The sequence below is a fragment of the Tyto alba genome, unplaced genomic scaffold, assembly GCF_018691265.1.
Source record: "Tyto alba isolate M040663 unplaced genomic scaffold, T.alba_DEE_v4.0 Super-Scaffold_30, whole genome shotgun sequence".
Classification (NCBI taxonomy): Eukaryota; Metazoa; Chordata; class Aves; order Strigiformes; family Tytonidae; genus Tyto; species Tyto alba.
Window position 1 is genome coordinate 5,744,252 of NW_024881305.1, and position 20,828 is coordinate 5,765,079.

Below are 20,828 nucleotides of genomic sequence, written 5' to 3' on the forward strand. Positions count from 1 at the left end.
CACGCACCCCCGGGAGCACACCAGCAGCTTCACGGGTGGCTCCCTTGGAAGGTGCAGCAGAGGCATTGCATGGCACCCCCCAGCCCACGCTGGGCACCCCCTGCCTGGCTGCCCTGGTAGCACAGACCCAGTTAGGTCGGTCCTGCTTGGTCCTGCCAACGTTTCCCTGTGTCAGACCAGACCCAGAGGATGTGCTTCCCAGCCCGTGGGTTAGAAGCACCGCAGAAAGGCCGTGAAAGGTTCTTGCCCTCACGAGGCGACTGATGTGAAATCCTCGGCGCCCAGTTCTTGCCAGGGGAGGAAGCAGCCGGGTCCCCCAGCAGCGCAGGGAGGAATCCTGCAGCCCCGGGGGCGCCCGGCCCCGCTGCAGCCCCCGCCACATCCCGCTGCTCAGGGGGCACCAGGCTGCACGGACACCATCAACGCGGCAACCAGCACGGCCTGGCACACCTTGAGAGCTGTGCAGGTGAACGACGTTTTATTTCTCTCCCTTTTCCAGCTAGCTATTGCCCGTACCCGTGGATCCGATATGGGAGGAGAGTATCCACCACTCGCTATTTCTACAGGACCGGGGACACCGTAAGCTTCGTGTGCCACGCCGGGTACACCTTGCACGGCTCCCGCACGAGCACGTGCCGAGCTGACTCCAGATGGAGCCCACCCCTGCCAGCGTGCAAAAAAGGCGGGTGTCCCAGTGCGCGGGGCAAGTGGTGGCAGCCACCGGGGGAAAGCTCACTCTTGTGTCTTCTCAAATTCTGTGGGAAAGCAAAGCTGGGATGCATCTGTCCTCCTCGCTTCTCTTCTAAGGAAAACGCTGCCAGCTTGGGGAGACAGCTACAGCTCAGAAGAAATGAGCTGGGGTGGGACATGGGGATGGCTGCAGCCTGTGCTGTCTTGGGCTCCATTAAGGATGGGGAGAACCTAACCCTGGGGCTGCCTGGCACGCTGAGGAGCCACAGGCCAGCTGGGGGATGGCAAGATCTGCTGCCCCAGGGGGATTTCTGTGGCTGCTTCTGCTCAGATGTGGGACATTTTCATCTGCCGCTTAGAATGGGAAGTAAGCACAACTTCTTGCTCTTACTGCTTCTACGTCCATGTGCATCTTCTGACAAATCACGTGATGAGCCTATGACTTCTGTCAGGACTGTCATTATTATTATTAGTGATTTCCACTGTCTGAAATGTGATTGTAATCTTAGTGCTGCTGTACCTTTTGTTAACTAATACTTTGGACCAGCAAATGGAACAAAGACTAAGCACAATTCAGGATATTACCCTGATATTACCCAAACAGTTCTAGTAGCATACAAAATGGCTAACAGCTGACCCACAGGGCAATTTCTTTTCCCTCTCCAGAGGTAACATGTCCTCGGCCACCAAACATTGCCAATGGGCTACACAGCGGACAGTCCATGGACAAGTTTCACCTTGGAGTGACCGTGTACTACGGCTGCAAGGATGGCTACGAGCTGATTGGGAACGTGTCCATCAACTGCACGGAGAGCAGGATGTGGAGCAAGCCCGTGCCCCGCTGCGAAGGTGGGTGGGTGCTCCATTGCTGGGTGTGGGGCTGAGGGAAAGGATGCTGGATGTCCCGTAGGAACAGCACAGACAGGCTGACGGCGGTGATGAGAAGGGAGGGGGCTGTGCGTGCAGGATCTGGCCCATGCACTGACCTTTAAAGGATGCTGTCCTCGTTCCCTGCAGCCATCGGCTGTGTGACACCCGAGGTGCAGAACGGGAAGGTCCATGGGCTGCAAAGCTCCTACAAAGCTGGAGAGACTCTTCACTTTGACTGCGATGCCGGTTACGCTGCAGAGAACAGATATGAGACCCAGTGCCAGCCCGGGGGGACCTGGGATCCTCCAGTGCTCCTCTGCGAGAGGGGTGAGTGTGGGTGCTCGCTGCTCCCCCGTGGGCAGCTCTGCCTGGTGAGTGCTCCCTGCAGGCAGGAGCAGCGTGTGCAGGCAGAGCCGTTCCTGCGATGGGCTTTACCCCATCCGGCAACGCAGCATCACGCCGGCTCCCTTCCCCTTGCTCCCTGTCCTCTCGCTGAGTTAAGACTTTCTGTCTCCCTCTCGCAGTCCGGCCATGCCCCATGCCTCCGCAGATCGCCAATGGACACCACAACAGCCAGGACAAAGCAAATTTTACCATGGGAATGTTTGTAACATACACCTGCGATCCTGGCTACCACCTTGTGGGAAATGCCGCTGTGTTTTGCAGAGTGTCGGGGAACTGGAGCCAGCCCGGCCCTCGCTGTGAAGGTGCGTCTGTGTGTGTCCCCTCGGGGGAGAAGCTCGTAGTGTGGGTCTGAGCACAGGGGAGACCCTGGCTGTTGTCACTGTGTTCTTCAGTGGGGGACTGAATTCCCCTTTAATGAATTATCCAGTTTTATAATATGTGAAGAAAAAGCTTACATCCGTAAATCCAGAGCTAAGTCTTTCTAGAACTGCGGCTGCATGTGCCGTACGTCTGCACTGGGGCTGGGTGCTGGCGATCCCGCAGTGTCTGTCCAGGAACTGGCCCATCACTTCTTAATGTGAGAGCAAGTGCAAAGTGGTCTCCAGAGCCAGCACCCTCCTCCCAGTGCTCCCACGGCAGCACACCCACGGAGAGCTGGCTGGTGACGGCGCGGGGACCAGGCGGGGCGGGGCTGCGACACGGCCTTTGGGGCGAGACTGGATGGATTTTTATGCATCAATTCAACCCTCTTTGTCCAGAAAAGTCAGAGGAGAGATGGGGCACCCAAAGACTGGCTGTCAGGACAGACCTGGCAGTAACTGGGCTACGAGCCCTCTGTCCTCTTCCTTTGCCTTCCCCCGTGTCTGATGTGGAGGTGTCAGTTGACGTGTCTCTTGGGCATCACCTCTCCCAGATGCTCTCATGGGTTTTTCCCCTCCCTCTCCAGAGGTGATGTGTCCTCAGCCAGCAAATATTGCCAACGGGCTGCACAGCGGACAGTCCTTGGACAAGTTTTCCCGGGGAGTGACCGTGTACTACAGCTGCAAGGATGGCTACGAGCTGATTGGGAACGTGTCCATCAACTGCACGGAGGCTGGGGTGTGGAGCAAGCCCGTGCCCCGCTGCGAAGGTGGGTGGGTGCTCCATTGCTGGGTGGGGGGCTGAGGGAAAGGATGCTGGATGTCCCGTAGGAACAGCACAGACAGGCTGACGGCGGTGATGAGAAGGGAGGGGGCTGTGCGTGCAGGATCTGGCCCATGCACTGACCTTTAAAGGATGCTGTCCTCGTTCCCTGCAGCCATCGGCTGTGTGACACCCGAGGTGCAGAACGGGAAGGTCCATGGGCTGCAAAGCTCCTACAAAGCTGGAGAGACTCTTCACTTTGACTGCGATGCCGGTTACGCTGCAGAGAACAGATATGAGACCCAGTGCCAGCCCGGGGGGACCTGGGATCCTCCAGTGCTCCTCTGCGAGAGGGGTGAGTGTGGGTGCCCGCTGCTCCCCCGTGGGCAGCTCTGCCTGGTGAGTGCTCCCTGCAGGCAGGAGCAGCGTGTGCAGGCAGAGCCGTTCCTGCGATGGGCTTTACCCCATCCGGCAACGCAGCATCACGCTGGCTCCCTTCCCCTTGCTCCCTGTCCTCTCGCTGAGTTAAGACTTTCTGTCTCCCTCTCGCAGTCCGGCCATGCCCCATGCCTCCGCAGATCGCCAATGGACACCACAACAGCCAGGACAAAGCATTTTTCACCATGGGAATGTTTGTAACATACACCTGTGATCCTGGCTACTACCTTGTGGGAAATGCCGCTGTGTTTTGCAGAGTGTCGGGGAACTGGAGCCAGCCCGGCCCTCGCTGTGAAGGTGCGTCTGTGTGTGTCCCCTCGGGGGAGAAGCTCGTAGTGTGGGTCTGAGCACAGGGGAGACCCTGACCATTGCAACCAGATCCTCAGAGAAGGTTAATCCCATGTCAAGTGTTGCATGGTATAAATTAATTTCAAGCCCTTCTATTGTGAAGGTGGGGCTGGGGAGGTTTATGTGGATGTCATGTTGATTTTTTTGTTGCAATATTAACAGCCTGTGGTTTTTTTGTTTTGTTTTGTTCCGACTCCTTTGGCACATCATCATTTCCAGTGACTGTCTGCATAAATCCGTATATAGCGAATGGAAGGCAAGTTGAAGCTCAAGGACTTATCTCCGCACCTGGGGAAATGGTGACATTTCAGTGCCATGATGGTTACAGCCTGCAAGGTAGTGCTCAAGTCTTCTGCCAGGAGGATGGCAGCTGGGACCCTCCTGTCCCCGTCTGTGAGAGACTGCACCATTACCAGGAGCTCCTAAACAGTCCTGAACTTCCAGGTAAACCGTGACGTAGCTGCCTTACCCCATTTTAAAAATGAGGTTAAACCCCGTGAGTGGAAGATTTAAGTATATCCTGAGAATAAGAATCTGATCCTTTGGAATCCTTTGGGAAAACATGTTCTGTTTGTTTAATAATGGCTATATTAATCAAGATAAACAATTTTGCAAGGCAAACCAAACACCTTTCCTCATAACTGTTCTTTCTGTGCTTGCACCCGGCATGCCTGTCCTGCCTGATTCTCATCTCTGTTTTCTTTCTCAATAGGTGGTTGTGGTGCTCCTACAAGGTTACACTTTGCTGAGCTAAATGAGGAGCATAAAAATGAGATTGATTTTTCTGTTGGGAAGACTGTGCAATACACTTGCCGACCTGGATATGCTAAACGCCCAGGAATGTCACCTACTATTACATGCCTTGAGAGCGGAGTGTGGTCAGAAGCACTAGAGTTCTGTAAAAGTGAATAGCTCCTTGATTTGGTGTCCGTTGTTGAAGAAGGAATAGGAATAGGTTCTGTCCATGCTGCAAAAACCTTAACGTTATTCTGGTGTTCAAATAGTATGTGACTAGTAAAGCCATGTAACTTTTTGCTTTTCGAAACCCGTTTGGGGGGTAACTGGAAATGTGGGCAGATTAGTGGAGTAGTAGCTGCATCTGTTGCACCATGGTATAGGTAGACAGAAGCCTAAAATGAGGGTTTTTTCTCCCTCAGGAAAACAATGCAATCATCCTGGTGAACCTGTGAATGGGAAAATTATTTTCCTAACAGATCTCCTGTTTGGGTCAACAGTGGTCTACGGCTGTGAAGAAGGGTAAGTCCTGGGTTTGGCTACTGCTTAAAACAGCAAGGAGAGATGTATTAGGTAAGTCTCCCTTTTTTCCTCCTATTCATTCACTCCCGATAAATGGATTCTATCCAGAAGTCAATGTATAGAGTTCTGTACCTATATAAGACATAAGGTGTCTGCTATCTTAGGTATACACGTATATACTGTGACATTGGCCAGGCAGAGCTAGGAAGGGAGCTTCTCCCTGAGGGCCCCAGCTTTGCTGTCAGCAGGGCTGACCACATGCCTGGGGTGGCTGGGGGGAGGCAGTAACTCCAACTGAAACGGCTTGGGCTGAATGTTCAACCCTTTGAACACCAGGCACAGGTTAATCGGACGATCCAGCAGACGATGTGAGATTTCTGGTGGACGTGTTGCATGGAGTGGCAACGTTCCCATTTGTCAGCGTAAGTAGTTTACAGCTCCAGGGGTTTGCATGGATTAGGTAAATATTTTCCAGCAGAGACTGCCAAATCTTTCCAATCAAAGCTTTCACAGGGAATTTCTCTGCTCTGTGAGCATGAAAAATATCAGAAGGTTTTAATGTCACAAGAAAATGTTCTGGAAAAGATACAAGACATCAAAGCTTAAAGGAGCATAGAAAGCAATGTCTCAGCTGGAGCTTTCTCAGCAGCACTTTGTATCCTGCCTCTGATTATTGCAAGCCCATTACAAGCAAGGAAAATATCTTCAGCTGAAGGGCTGTTATTGTTAGACACAGTGAGACAAAGGCTCAACCCTAAGGAGTGGCAGAACACTGTGGGAGGACCAGAAGGGGAATCCCAAAGTCCCAAGCCACGGGCTCTCACTGCGAGCAGACGTAACGTGTGTACCCAAAGAAGTGTCATGCTGCACCTCAGCAATTACACTTGGGTGTTTCTCTGCTGATTAAGTAGTGTTGCTAATTAGGTGACAGTTTCATATGAAGAAAGAGACATGTACAGGTACATTCTGGGATTTAAAAGCATTTTACAGGTTCTCCAGGCACATATTAACCTAAGGTGACATAGAGATTGCTGCCTGTGCATGTCTTTGCACTGCGTGAGGGTGACAAAAATCACGATTTTACACAGTCGACATAAAATAAATATTTCATGGAATCCTAGAATGGTTTGGGTTGGAAGGGACCTTAAAGACCCCCAGTGCCACCCCCTGCCCCGGGCAGGGCCCCCTTCCCCCAGCCCAGGGGGCTCCCAGCCCCGTCCAACCTGGCCTTGAACCCTTCCAGGGAGGGGGCACCCACAGCTGCTCTGGGCACCCTGGGCCAGCGCCTCACCCCCCGCACAGGGAACAATTTCTTCCTTCTATCTAATCTAAATCTGCCCTCTGTCAGTTTAAAGCCATTACCCCTTATCCTATCACTACCTGCCCTTGTAAAAAAGTCCCCCCCCACCTTTCTTGCCCCCCCTTTAAGCCCTGGGAGGCTGCTCGAAGGGCTCCCCGGAGCCTTCTCTTCTCCAGGCTGAACCCCCCCAACTCCCTCAGCCCGGCCCCCCAGGGGAGCTGCTCCAGCCCCCCCAGCATCTCCGTGGCCTCCTCTGGCCCCGCTCGAGCAGCTCCGGGTCCTTCTGCTGTTGGGGGTCCCCGAGCTGGCCCCAGCACTGCAGGGGGGTCTCCCCAGAGCGGAGCAGAGGGGGACAATCCCCTCCCTTGACCAGCTAGCCACCCTTCTTTTGATTTAGCTTTTTTATTTCTTGAAGAGTAGAAAAGATAAAGCACGTAGGTGTTTCCTCCACAGAGGTTTGATTTACTGGTCTAACTGTCATAGAAATTGCTGGCCAGGGAGATGGGATGCGGTTGCCTACAAGGCCTCACCTAGAAGGTCACTTCATTGCAGTTAGTCCATCTCCAGGACAAGTGTTTATGCCCCACAGACTGAGGGATTTCAAGTACCTTGGTGCTGCTGTTGAATTTAGAAGTCTTGTTCTGCACCTTTGTAGGTATCCCTTGTGAGCCGCCTCCGGACATTCCCAATGGGAAGCACACGGGCAGGCTGCTGGATGAATTCCACTTCGGGACGTCTGTAACATACACCTGCAACCCCGGGTACCCGCTCCACGGAGAGCCCTCCATCCACTGCACCACCTGGGACGGGAAAAACGGCGTGTGGAGCGGGCCCCCGCCGCGGTGCGGAGGTAGGGTTGTGTGTGCATGTGCAAATACTCGAGTGCAAGCCTCCCAGCCCTACTGCTTCGTATCTGGAAAGACCAGGAAACCTCCAGACCACTGCACTTCTTGCCCGAGTGCCTGCTAGGGCAGGATTTGCCCAGGCTGGTTTTACAGCTGAGGCCAGGCAGGGGGGAGGAGGCTGGGGGACCGGTACCCACTGCCTCCAGCACCCCCAGCCTCACCTTTCAGGTGGGGTCTCTCGATGTTTGACATCGCTGGATGTGGGCAGTACATCCTCATGGGAAAATTATTCTCAGGCTCGTGTCTTAAAGGGATTGCAACTCTAAGTGGCTTCCCAGCTGCACAGCTCTGCATGCTGCGTGTCTGTTTTGAGGGCCAGCACTTTTTTTCCAGAGGCAAGATGTCCTGTCCCACGGGTCCAGAATGGGAAAATTGTTTCTCCTAAGAATGCCTACACGCACAAGGACACCATTGCCGTTGAGTGTGAGCCAGGCTATGTTCTACATGGCCACAGAGTGGTACAATGCCAACTAAATAACACCTGGGAGCCCCCCGTGCCAGCCTGCGAGCAAGGCAAGTGTTCAAACAGTGCTTTGAACATTAACCTTCCCCCTGCTCTCCCAAATCTGCTTTTTCCTGATGCCTTTAACAACCGGGCTGGCTCATCTTTCTCGGTAGCTGGTTGCAGTGCACCTGCTAGACTGGCGTTTGCCGAGCTGAAGGAGCCGTACAACAACCAGACCGTCTTCCCCGTGGGGAGGATGGTGGAATACGTGTGCCGGCCTGGGTACGCCCGGCACCTGGGGATGCCGCTGGCCATTACGTGCCTCAGGAATCGGACGTGGTCTGCGGCGCCGGAGTTCTGTAAAAGTACGTCCTGCGAGTGCTGATAGACCCAGAGTGTCAGGCTTGGCTGGATTTTCACGTTTTTCTAGCTTTATGGGTTTCTTTACTTTATGCAGCCTGCTCTCTGTGTTGGCATCCCTGGCTGGGATGCGAGCGGGCAGCTGAGGGCTAACGGTGGCCGGCATTCCCTCCTAGGGAAGCAGTGTCCTAACCCAGGGGATCTGGAGAACGGCAGAGCTGTTGTCCTGACAGACCTCCTCTTCGGGTCCAAAGTTAATTACACTTGTGACAAAGGGTGAGTCTTGCAACGAGCTGAATTCAGCTGCCAAGTGAGAGTGGAGTTTCATCTTTACATGAAGGAACCTAGCTCCCAAGTCAGAAGTCTTGGCTGCCACTTACAAAGGTTGTAAAGAAACCTCAAGTCTCTTAATGTAAATTAATAAATTCTTCTGTATGACTCCAGGTACAAGTTGGTTGGAGGTTCTCAGAGAACATGCGAGGTCTCTGGCGCACGTGTCTCGTGGAGTGGAGATGCTCCTGTCTGCCAGCGTAAGTAGGCCACAACAAAAGGTCCTTGGAGATGGCATGCGAGAGAAAGTGGCACATCTTTCAAGACAAAGATTTTATTGCAAAAGATTTCTCAAGTCACTGTATGTGTAAAATCGTTCACTTTTTGTTTTGTTTTGGTTTGGATGATTCTGAAAATGTTTACAAAGGTCTTTTATTAATCCTGGTCCAAACTGGGAGAACCATCAATATTTTAACCCCCCTGTTACTGGGGTAAGTTTTTCTCACTGGTCATGTGTAGGAATGGTGTGGCCAGTCCCTCTCAGCATGTGTCAACAGTGGTTATGGAACGGGAGGTAGGAATTGTCCCATCGCATCCAGACATGGGCAGCACAGAAGTGACTCACAGGAGGCTTTCACGTTTTCCTTCCTACGTGTGATTTTTTCCACGCAGGGTTTGTCTCTGAACAATTTGGGTCATTGTATCCAGAAAGCGTCACTGCTGAGATGGGTTCGTCCCCATCGGTTCCCTTCCTGGGAAGCGTGAGCGTCCTGCAGACCCCGGGCGCTGCTGCTAAAAGCCACCTTGTACGTGCCCACAGGCATCGTCTGCGATCCGCCGCCGGACATCCCCCACGGGAGACACAGCGGGCTCTTGACGGTCACCTTCTCCTACGCGGACGTGGTCACCTACACCTGCGAGCCCGGGCACTCGCTGGTTGGAGAGCCTTCCATCTTCTGCACCACGGTGGACGGGGAGCACGGCGTGTGGAGCGGGCCGCTGCCGCAGTGCGGAGGTAAAGCTGAGCGTGCGGCCGTCCCCGCCGGCGAGAGTCGGCTGGGAGCGGCAGAAGGAATGGCCGTGGCTGCGGTGGGGCTGCACCCACTGATAGGAAGAGAGCTAACATGACAGATATTTATGCAAAAAAGTCAATGAAATTCATTGTCGTCTTCTTTGGTTTCTGAAGGTCGGATTTTTAATTTTTTTTTTTTTTTTTTTTCCTTGCCCTGCCCGTATTTCTTATCTGCCTTTCCTCCTCCTTCGCAGAGGTGAAGTGTCCTCCCCCTCCAGGCATCGCCAACGGGAATCACAGCGGCCAGCCCTCGGACAGCCACCTCCCAGGCTCGGCTGTGCAGTACAGCTGCAGGGACGGCTACTCCCTCATTGGGAACGCCTCCATTAGCTGTACCGCCGAGGGAACGTGGAGCCGGCCCCGGCCCCGATGTGAAGGTGTGTTTGTGGTGGCTTCTTTTCTCTTTCCTCGGGCCCCCTCTTCCTTCTTGGCTCTCAGTCTAATTGCTGTAGACCAAATCTCCAGCAAGAGGCAGGGATCAAAGGTCCCATGGGCAGGAGGAGCTCCATCTGGATTTCCCTTTCTGTCCCCCAGTAAGGACAGACTCTCAGGAGCAGTTGAATAATGTTATTTTGTGTAAGAATAAGAGTTGATAGTGTTAACATGCCCATGACCGCGATGGCAAGGTTCAGCAGCAGATACTGCCCCCGGTCAGTGTCCCTCTCCAGGATGGGCTTCATGTCCCCAGCGGTGCCTTGGGCTCTTCCCTTCCAGCAAACGGCTGCGAAAGACCAGAGATTGAGAATGGAAGAACAACACAGCTGGAGACCATGTACAGACTCGCAGACGTCGTTGTCTTTGAATGTGATTTTGGTTACGCCTTGAAGGGCTCTCAAGAGTCTCAGTGCCAGTTTGGGGGCACGTGGGACCCTCCTATCCCCATCTGCGAAAAGAGTAAGTGTAAATGAGGCGGTGGGTGGTAGTTGATTTCTCCTGAGCCACTGTGTGAATACACCTGGCTGGGTGCAACCGCCTCGCATCGGAGGTCGGGGGGCCACTCTCCAGGACTCGAAAGGAAAAACACGCACCTATCTGTCCTCCCATCTTCATTATCCCTGTTCAGAACCTTGTTATTAGGGCTTTCATCTCTTTAAGTGAATCCACAAAGAGGCAGCGAGCCAGGCTGGTGTCTGAACTTGTGCACAACCACAGAAAGGCCAGAGCAAGCTGTTAGGGGCACAGATGGAAACTAACCACTGTAAATGCCTAAACAGTGATAAGCAATCATTCTTGATGTCAATAAGCTCAAAAAACATGAAGGCTGGAAAATAACTGAGGGTAGGATGGAAAGATAATTCAAACAGAGCAAGCCCTAGCTATTTGGGAAAAGTTAATGGGAAGAAAAGAAGTTAAAAGGCTGCCTTACACTATAGTGGGTATTTGTGGTACCAGCTCTTCACCAGTTATGATTTTTTTCCCCTCCCTGTAGTGTTACGGTGTCCTTCCCCTCCAAACATCAAAAATGGCCATCATGAGAGCAAGGATGTGAAAGTGTTCATCCCTGGAACATCAGTGAAGTACTACTGTGAGCCGGGCTACGTCCTCACTGGGAAAATAACAGTTTCTTGTTTGACATCTGGAACCTGGAGCATCCCTTACCCGCGGTGTGAAGGTGAGCTGTGAATGCTGAAACCCATAGTGAAAAAGGAGACCATTGTGGTCGCATGGCTCCCCTGAATTTTGACCACACAAAACCAAAAGGGCAACCCCCAGCTCTGGCAGCCCCTTCCCCAGCCCATGCTCTGCTGCTTTTCACTCCCAGTGATCACCTGCACAAGCCCCGACATCCCGAATGGAGAAGTGGCTGAAGGACAGAGCGCTGTGTACCATCCCGGGGCCAACGTCACCTTCCAGTGCCACCCGGGCCACGCGCTGTGGGGCAGCCGTGAAGCCAAGTGCCAGCCTGACGGCCGCTGGGTGCCCGCTGTCCCCTCCTGCGAGCCAGGTGAGCGCAGGCACATCGGGGTTCAGGACGAGGGTGTTTAGGGCCACCCTTGTGCCGGAGGGGCCCTGAGGTCCTGCTCTCTGCCTCACTCGCATCGCTTCAGGTGCGACAGACTTTTGTCGCCTTAGGTGTGCGCCGATGTTGGGGAAAATCACTAAAATGCCGTTCTCTGTCCCTGCCCTGGCAGCGCTGCCCTGTCCTCCCCCTCCCGTCATCGCCAACGCCACGCACAGCGCGGAGCTCGGGGCGAACTTCACCAGCGGCATGTCCGTGAGCTACAGCTGCCAGCCCGGCTTCTCCCTCCTTGGAGCCCCCTCTGTCTTGTGCACGGCCTCGGGGAACTGGAGCCTCCCGTACCCACGCTGCGCAGGTGGGGCTGGCTGCCACCGCAGCTCCCTGGGCACCCATGGCCAGCCAAGCATCCGTCCTGTGCCGGGCTGGTCCCGGGGCGGGCAAACCCGCCAGCCTTCAGAACTGCTGTGGGGAGCAGGGGAACGGCACGTCCAGCGACGCCCAGGGCTCAAAGCGTGCTTCCAGCATGTGCAGGACGCTGTGTTCATTTTGGGGGCTTTGTGCATGTCCCCTTCCTGCATGTTACCCTGTCCGTGCCCTTTTTTAATTCTGTTTCGTCCTCTTTCTTTAGTGCTGCAATGCCCTTCACCTCCAAGTATTGACAAAGGAAAGCACAACAGCCAGGGCTCGGAGGTTTTCACTCCTGGGATGGCCGTTAATTACAGCTGTGACCCTGGCTACAGCCTCCTGGGAGAGGCAGCGATATACTGCACCGACTCTGGAAACTGGAGCCTCCCTCTTCCTCAGTGTGCAGGTATACTGGTGTTCCAAGATGGGAGTTATGGATAGTCTGGGAATTTCTGCCACTGAAAGCCTGTAGGACTTGTCCTTTCCCTTGCTCCTTCCAAAATTTTGAATCCTTCAGTCCTTCCCCTTTGTTTTTAGTTTTGCTTGTAGACTTTTATCTGTGCATATTTGATACACCTTTTAAAACAACTGTAGCTGATATCCCTATTTCTCCCTGTGTTTTCTTTCCTGATAGGTGGCTGTGGTGCACCTCCAAACTTAACCTTTGCTGAGCTAACTAAAGAATACAAAAATCTGACAGAGTTTGCTGTTGGGGACACCGTGCGATACAGCTGCCAGCCGGGATACGTGAGACAGCCCGGAGCATCCCCAGCTCTGACATGCCTCAAAAACCACACGTGGTCTGAAGCGCTAGCGTTCTGTAAAAGTGAATAGCTCAATTAGTTTGGTGTTGATTGTTGAAAATTGTCTAAGCTATATTTGTGGGTTTCTTAAAGCAATTTTTAAAAAATTACATGGCTTCACTAGTCACATAGTTTGGGCAGCTATTGGCCTTTTAAAAATCATGGTTTTACTGGTGTCTGAATGTGGACAGATCCTTAAGATAACTTCTCATAGTGCATTACAAAACTGCAAGCAAGGAGGTTAAACTCAGCCTTGTTCTTTCCCAGGGAAGCAATGTAAATATCCAGAAACACCAAAGAACGGCAGAGTTGTTGTTCTGACAGATCTCCTTTTTGGGTCAACTGTGAGCCACACGTGTGAAGAAGGGTGAGTCCCACGCTGCTTTTTGCTGACTCCATTTCCCGGAGCTCAGTGTTTGGCAACTTACAATAAAGGCTCAGTGCCCACCCCTCTGCGCAGCCATTCTCCCACAATAAGACAGAATTTATATTTTGGTTCCAGTTGTGTCATAGTTGCCTGCTCAGGAAAGGGGAAGGCGTCTCTCATTTTTCCCTGCCTGTGCTCAATAGATAACTTTGCAAACTTGAGTTTCAGTCTGCCTTCTCAGACGGCCACCCAGCAGGAGCTGAGCGTGGAAGTGTGCACGTCCTGCAAGGAGGCTTCAACGGTTTGGAAATCACTTGGGTCTGAGTCCTGATTTAGAATCTGACCAATTTAACCCAGAGTAAATTGGGATCACTGCCATTCCTCTTGGATCCGGGAAGAAGGAACTTGGTGTCCTTCATTCCCATGTGTCAAACAACAGAAACACCTCGGAGACCAGCCGAATCAGTAGAAGGAACCCTCTGGGGGTCAAAGTGGGAGTGCAAAACCCAAGCTGAATGACTTGGTATCAACTGGTATTTCTTTCTCTGTAACTCCAGACACCGACTGGTTGGACAGTCTCACAGGCGATGTGAGATTTTTGGGCCAGATGTCGCATGGAGTGGTGTTCTTCCCATTTGTCAGAGTAAGTAGGTCACCACTAGATCTGATCCAGAATTGTCAAATTAGGGCCTTAAAATTAAAAAGTTACATTTTCTTAAGATAAATAGAGCCTTGAGGTTTAAGACTTTTTAAGCATAATATTCCTCTACAATAGTTTTGTTTTGCTTGCTCGTTTGGTTCCTTCTAAAAATCTTCCAGATGCTAACTTTTGATCTTTCATAGTTACATAGACTGAAGAGTCGTGAGATGCCTGCAGGGATTTGCCCCTTTTGCTTCAAAAACATAAATAATAAATTAAGGAAGTTATGTATCTTGCAGTAGAAGAGTGGGATATTGAGTAAACTTGAACTGGGATCTTCCAAATACTGTACTGTTATCCGAACCACAAGGCTGTTTTGCAGGGGTTGATCTTTGCAATTAGTCTTTCCTTCAGATGGAATTGCTTTGGAAGGCAGGAGCTCGGTATAGCAGAGCAGTCATGAGAATGACTAACAGCGCTTATGGATTTCTACGCTATTTAATATATTATTGGAATGTATTTGCGTTATTCTGTTTATAGGCACAAAAATACATTTATATATACAATAATTTGCTAACCCTAGGGTACCTAAAGGAACTAAACGCCCTCCAAGCACTACCTGTGAAATTCCCCTGAGCAGTGGCATGTTAAGGATGGACTTTATATATGCATCAATTACAGCATACCTATGGCTCCCTCTTTGAGATAATGAATTTATTTTTCAGAGGTGGTATGTCCAGTCCCACAGATCCAGAATGGGAAAGTATCTGTTCTTAAATATCGCTACACATACAAAGACACCGTAAGCTTTAAGTGCCATAAAGGTTTCACCTTGCGAGGCCCTCACACAGCCCAGTGCCAAGCTGATAATTCATGGGACCCACCCGTACCGGTGTGCGAGCGGGGTAAGTGGCAGCACTCCGACCTCTTAGCACTGCTCGTTCCTCCCCGATGGCTCCTACTCACTCGCTGAAGCCAAAGCTGGCTTTATTCTCCCCCTTTGCTCCAACCACTTTAAGGAGAAACCAGAAATTGTTCCTTTTATTTATGCCTCTCTTCTCACACAGATGAGCCAGGTTTTGGCTGTAAGTATAAGCATGATTTGCACTTCTTTCACCCTGCTTGTTGCAATCCATAATCCATTCTCCTAATTTCCTGAAAGTGAGACATTTGGTAGCTTCAGGGCAGGACACTGACTATCAGAGAGGAGTGACATTTTTGCTGGAAATGTAAAGTCAAGATGATGGAAAATGAAGGAAAATTTGTGCATTGTATTCCTCGATCAAATGTGTATTTTAAACTCTTGATGCTTCATCTAGATGGAGTGGCAGAACACTATCATCATCCTGATACCAAATCAAAGCCAGGTAGGCCTATTACAAGAAGAGGCAAGACTTACTAAACATTAACTCCTCCCAACCTTTCCTGCTTTTTGCAGGGAAGAGGGGTAACTGCACTTTCTCTTTCATTATCATGTTTTTTACAACTGAACATCACTTCTCACCCTCTCCCTCTCCTCTTTCAGGAGCGAAGTGTCTGCCTCCTCCAAGCATTGCTAACGGGGAACGCAGCAGTCATTTGTCAGACACTTTTGATGTAGGAGCACGTGTGCGCTACCGCTGCAAACACGGCTTCTCCCTCATTGGGAACAAGTCTGTTCATTGTACAACGCATGGAGTCTGGAGCCATCCCCCTCCTCGGTGTGAAGGTGCGTTTGTGCTCTTTTCACTGCATCTTCTCTAAATTTCTAAATGCGTTAAACATGTAGTGATATTTGCCTAAGGACTGGCTGAAACTGGCTGTTGCTTCGTCAAACTTCACAACTAAAGAAATAAGGTCTCTGTGGCCAGGAATGAAGTCTCTGTGGATTCTGTAGCCTCTATCCCGCACAACTTTCGCAGTCTAAAGGGTTCTCTATATCCTCGCTGTCCACAGTTGGATGTGTGAGCCCAAGAGTTTGGAACAGAAAAGCACTCATTGGATTGGAGCCCCTGGAGACATCATTACAATTGATCACAGCACTGCTAATGTCCCCAAAGACCTCCACAAGTCACAGTGCCAGCCTGGGGGGCACATGGGATCCTCTACTCTTTGCCTGTGAAAGAGGAAAGAATGTGTTATCTGTCCTTGGATGGCTATCCTTTTTGACCTTATCGCTCTAGGTGGTATGTTGTAACGTATTTAGGAGGCAAGAGGAATCTGGAGTCCTATGTTCAGATCTGAGGATCCATCTATCTTAATTTTTCCCAATCTCGTTGCTGCACTGTCTGGTGCCTCAGTTTCTCAGTATGAACGCCTTAAAAATGAGCTTAGGCCAGTTTTGCCAGCCATAAAGAACCTGTATGGAAGTTGTAAGAAGATGATCTTGAAAGTGTGGAATTCCCATTATATACGTGAACTAATCACACTTCTTACCTGATATACCAGGAAAGATGATGCTGGGCAATGTTCCTTTGTGTAAGAAGAAACATGTGTGATGCCATATGCTTTATAGATGATTTGGGGTGAAGTGAGAGCAGAGGGTTGGGCAGGGCTGGCTCTGTGTATTGGATCCAGTGCTGTGAGAATGAGTGTACAGCTGTCCATCGGTGCTCAAAAGTTTCCCCTCTCACCAATTTGATCTTTGTTTTGATCTGCACTTCTCTCTTTCGAGTGCTGCACTGTTCCAAGCCTGCAGATATCACCCACGGGTCTCTCAGTGGCCCGGCAAAAGCGTTTTTCACTCCTGAGACATCTATAAGCTACATCTGTGAGCCCAGCTTCTCTCTCATTGGGACAGCATCCATTTATTGCGCAGTCTGGAGCCTGGAGCCATCCTCCTCCAGTCTGTCAAGGTGTGTTTTTGCTGCAGAGAGCTAAGAAGAAAAACCATTTAACATGACTTGTCTTAGGGAAAGGTTTGTATAAGGACTAAATCTGAGTCCTTTACTATAGAATGTGTGATAAGAGCAAGATCAAGTTTATAGCCGTTTCCAAAGCTTGATGGAGTTACAGGGTTATAAAATCAGTTGTTGAGCCTGGATGAAGAAATTAAAAGGGAACACTCAAGGCTGTGAAGGTACGGTGCCTTAGCTACTCTCTGGCAGTCCATCAGGATTCCCATGTCAACACTGTTGTTTGTCTCTCCCCGATTTCCCAGCTGTGAAGTGTCTCCATCCTCCAACAGTCACCAACGGGAAGCTCAAAGGCAACATCTCTGACACTTTTTCCTATGGAGCATCTGTATCCTACAGCTGCAATCCAGGCTATTCCCTCGTTGGGAATGGTCTCATCAACTGCACGGTGTCAGGAACCTGGAGCCAGCCTCCTCCTCGGTGCCAAGGTGCTTAGTTTGCTCATGTTGTTTGGAATTTGTGGTGGCAGAACCAGAGCTGGGCTGAGGAGACATGCAGCCATGCTGATATATATGTTTTAATGCGGGAAGAAATTAAATCTTCAGAGAGATACATGGGCCAAAATCTAAGGAGTAAAATCTTCTGCAGCTAACACTAAATTCCGTCCCCTTATTTTGCTTGGGAGTCACTTTTATATCATAGCTAGGCAGTTTTGATCTGCTAATTATGAATTTATCTATTCTGTTATCCCTGGGAAGAGTATGATATTGTAAAGAAGCAGGATGGGACTCTCATGCTAAGAGTCAAAAGGATATGAATACAACAGAGGCAATTCTGAAGGGCGGTTTTAATTCTCGCATGTTTTCCATCTCTGCTTTTGCTGCTACAAATGAGCTGTATACCCATTTTCCTCCATTAAAAGGTTTTTACTTTTAGCAGAAGAGTAGAAACTTTTCCCCTTCCCTTTCCTTCCCTTTTCATGTCTCTCACTCCCCAGTTATCACTAACAGGTAACATGATTATATCAGAGAAGTTGTCACTGATGGATGGTTTGTAGATTACATATGAGCCTGACTATTCCCTCTTCCTATAGAGGAAAATGTCTCTTTATCTGTGACTTGGCACTCCTGTGCAGCTCAGTGTTTTGGGGTCAGTCGTCAGGAAAACTTGACTAAAGGCAATTTCATGAATGTCACAAGATTCCTAGTGGGGGTGTTCCTGCATGGAAAGCTGGACACTCACAGGAATAAATTCATAACCCGCACAGGGTGCTCTCTTGGTGGAGTTGCACCCACCTCTGTGACTCAAGAATTAAAACGCGCTTGGATAACAATGAGAGGAAATAACATACTATTACGTTATTTATGTAAATAAGTCAGAGGCTCTTTAAAGGAAGCAGTCCCACAGAAAAATTCTCTGCCATTCTGCATTCTCATGGTTTTGAAGTGTCCTTAGTAACTATTATGCACGGTAGTAAAAATAAATATAAAAAAAGACATAAAACAAAGGGTGAAAGTTATATGTTGACATTGCCCCTCCGGTCTCCACTGACAACCTTCCCCTCCAGATTTCTTAGGCGTGGATTGTCAAAGGTAATTAGATGCTTAAATTGAAGCTACTAACTCACTTCATTGAAATCAGTGGTATAAATACCTTAGATGGTTGGACTAATTAATAAATTAATTATTGATAAATAATATAGCTGGTGACATCTTCGAAGGGCAAGGGACTTCTATAGACTAGAAATGGGTTATAGGCATTTGGTTCTAAAGCTCCCACAGAATTCTTCCCTGCTACACCTTTCTTCTCCAAATGTTTTGGTAGCCCAGTATCAGAAAAATCCCCTCTGGCAGGCTTCTCCCAAGGCACCCCTACTACACAAGATTTTCTACCTGCCATAGCAGTGTGGAGTAGCTGATCCATACAAATATTCACATGTGGGAGTGAGACACCTACCCTCTTTTGCAGCCACAAAGAAAGGAATTATCCTGTGGAATAAGTATTAATTCCTGGTTACATTAGAAAGAATTCAAGAACAATGTCTTAAATAACCCACAGTTGTATTTCTTGTATTTTATGTTCCCTTTCATTAAATGTCCTTTTTTTTTAATTGTTGTTACTTCTAATTTCAGAGATCAGATGTGTATTCCCAGAAGTTCAAGGTGTTAAGAAAGCCATAAAAGGAAATACTTATCGCTCTGGGACTAAAATCACTCTTGAATGTGATGATGGTTACACGTTGGAAGGCATCAGTCAGATTCAGTGCCAAGAGGACTTCAACTGGGACCCTCCTGTACCAGCCTGTAAACTGAGTGAGTGAAATGTGAATGAAGCAACGATCACACCAAAACACGCATATGCATTTTAAACATGCAAATAGCTTTATGTATTAATAAATAAATACATATATAACAGTATGGTTTTTAAGAAATCCTGTACTGTAGGCCTTAGCAGTAAAACCTTTACTGATAAAGTGATTAACTACAGTTGAGAAACACCGTATTTTGTTTGAATAGTTTTCTGATTTTTCTTTTCCTCCTCCTTTCAGCATCACGCAAGTCTGGTTCAGTAGGCCTAGGTAAGCAGCTTAGAAACATTTTTCTGGCCAGGTCTTTAGCGTTATGCAGTGGCCTCAGTGGCACCGCTTCCCTCTGCTTACTGTGAAGATATGCCTCTTTATGTCTTTTGTGCTGATATGCTTTAAAACATAGTGAGAATAATATGTGCTCTTCTCTCTCAGGAGTGGCAGCTGCAGGAGTCCTGCTTCTCCTGGGGGCAGGCATTGTCTGGAAAATTGTTTCTAAGCAGAAGCAAGGGTAAGGCGGTCTTCCTGATGTTCATTCGTGTCCTTTGTTGCCCAGTCCCAAGTTTTATACACTTGAAATATTTGCTTGAGTATTCCTGGATCTTGTAATTTTGTATCTTCAACTCACGCCTGCAAACTGTACAAGGCACAGCACCCTGGAATCGATGGTATGGTTGTGTTATTTCAGGACCCTCTTCCTTAGGGGAAACCAACCTGACTTCTTTTACAAATCAATACAGTTCACTGTTTTCTTCTTTTTCACTTAGCTATTATCATACATATGAAAACTACAGTTACCAAACCGCTCTGAACCAGATCACAGAACAGAAATGTTCATGTCTTTCATAGAAGGTATGGATTTATATTCCTTAACATAAAACATCGGTTATAGCTGCAAACTGGAGTTGTTACAATATAGTCATTCCAGTAGAAAATTCTTTCCCCTCAATCTTCTGGTAAGATGCTTTCTTTTGCTGAATATAAGAGACTGTTTTAAACATACTGGTGGTTTTTTTTTTTTTAAACATACTATTCTCCTTTCTGACACCACCCTCAGTGTGTGTGTTTCCTTTTCCATAATCTGAATAGATGACATTCATGGGTCAGAGAAAAGGATGCCGAGCTGGGCCTTTAGGGTTTTTTGCTTGCTTTTACACTTACTGCAATGCCATTTTTACTTACAGTTGAATCTACTTTCTATGCTGAATCTATTGCAGATAACAATTAGTTTTCACTGCTAGCAGCACTCTGAACATAATCAGCTTTGACTACAAAATGGCACTTGTAAACATAAGCGCTTTTATTTATTTTTTTTTACAAAGCCTGATTTGAGGTAATCGTCCCTTTGAAACAATGCATTTCCCAGAAATTCTCTCCTCCCTCCCTGCTTTATGATGTAATCTATATAAATCAATGTGAAAACAGGAAAAGTCTAATTTTAACGCCAGGATGTCATCTTTTTTCCTAGGCTGGGCACCCGTGATGCCGCTAACTAAGCATTCCACTCATTCTCCCTACAGAGGGCGGCTGCAGGTTGCACAAAAGGGTTGCTCAGGTTGAGACTGAGATTCTGTGGCGAAAAAGGCACGTTTCCTGTGGAATCAACATTAGTACTCCTTCTGCTCTCAATAATTAATGTAAGGATCTAACGAAGTTCAAACTGCACACAGAATGGGTGCTGTTTCAGAAGGACTTCTATATACTGCTGCTGATAAAGAACACTTCCTTTCTCTATTTGCACACCCTGCGATAAGCAAGATCCATGAAAGCATTCCCACGCATGTGTGGAAGTCACAATTTGTTAAACCAAAGATTGTCTTAATAGCAACTGTATTTACAACTGCAGCAGACGCTGCTCGGTATTTTCCTCCAGGAGCACTTACTTGAGTGTTCCTCTACGAATGCTTCGCCTAATAAAAGCCGAACATGGGACGATAATCGCTTTAGGTTTCGTCTCTCCTTTCGCGTCTAAGGTTACAGGTCGTTTTTATTATTTTTAATACTGCTCGGCAGCTCACGCGGTTTGCCTTCC

At 49.1% G+C, this 20,828-nt stretch overlaps 1 protein-coding gene across 4 annotated transcripts; it reads left to right on the forward strand.

The window, feature by feature from the left end:
- The first annotated feature begins 1,079 nt into the window (after window positions 1–1,079).
- On the forward strand, window positions 1,080–20,734 carry LOC104357956 (complement receptor type 1). Of its 4 annotated transcripts, none has more exons than XM_042799904.1 (32): window positions 1,080–1,539; window positions 1,708–1,887; window positions 2,085–2,267; window positions 2,912–3,094; window positions 3,263–3,442; window positions 3,640–3,822; window positions 4,093–4,317; window positions 4,586–4,777; window positions 5,031–5,130; window positions 5,467–5,552; window positions 7,086–7,280; window positions 7,669–8,145; window positions 8,317–8,416; window positions 8,585–8,670; window positions 9,231–9,425; window positions 9,677–9,859; window positions 10,197–10,376; window positions 10,912–11,094; window positions 11,245–11,427; window positions 11,615–12,253; window positions 12,482–12,673; window positions 12,918–13,017; window positions 13,575–13,660; window positions 14,383–14,562; window positions 14,977–15,024; window positions 15,183–15,365; window positions 16,797–16,979; window positions 18,624–18,803; window positions 19,040–19,069; window positions 19,232–19,307; window positions 19,564–19,648; window positions 20,265–20,734. In XM_042799904.1, exons 1-31 carry the CDS (start codon window positions 1,413–1,415, stop codon window positions 19,643–19,645), a joined length of 5,400 nt encoding a protein of 1,799 aa, XP_042655838.1. In that variant the 5' UTR covers window positions 1,080–1,412; the 3' UTR covers window positions 19,646–19,648; window positions 20,265–20,734. The 4 variants fall into 4 exon arrangements, with proteins under 4 accessions (XP_042655838.1, XP_042655839.1, XP_042655840.1 ...); XM_042799905.1 differs by having other exon boundaries at window positions 20,317–20,734; XM_042799906.1 differs by having other exon boundaries at window positions 11,615–11,797; window positions 12,071–12,253; window positions 19,564–20,734.
- The last annotated feature ends 94 nt before the right edge of the window (window positions 20,735–20,828 follow it).

Coding starts and splice junctions, on each gene's coding strand:
- LOC104357956 (XM_042799903.1), top strand. CDS start 1,413: ATGGACAAGTTTCACCTTGGAGTGACCGTGTACTACGGCTGCAAGGAT. Junction 3,823..4,092: donor GCCCGGCCCTCGCTGTGAAG/GTGCGTCTGTGT, acceptor CATCATTTCCAG/TGACTGTCTGCATAAATCCG. Junction 16,980..18,623: donor GCCTCCTCCTCGGTGCCAAG/GTGCTTAGTTTG, acceptor TTCTAATTTCAG/AGATCAGATGTGTATTCCCA.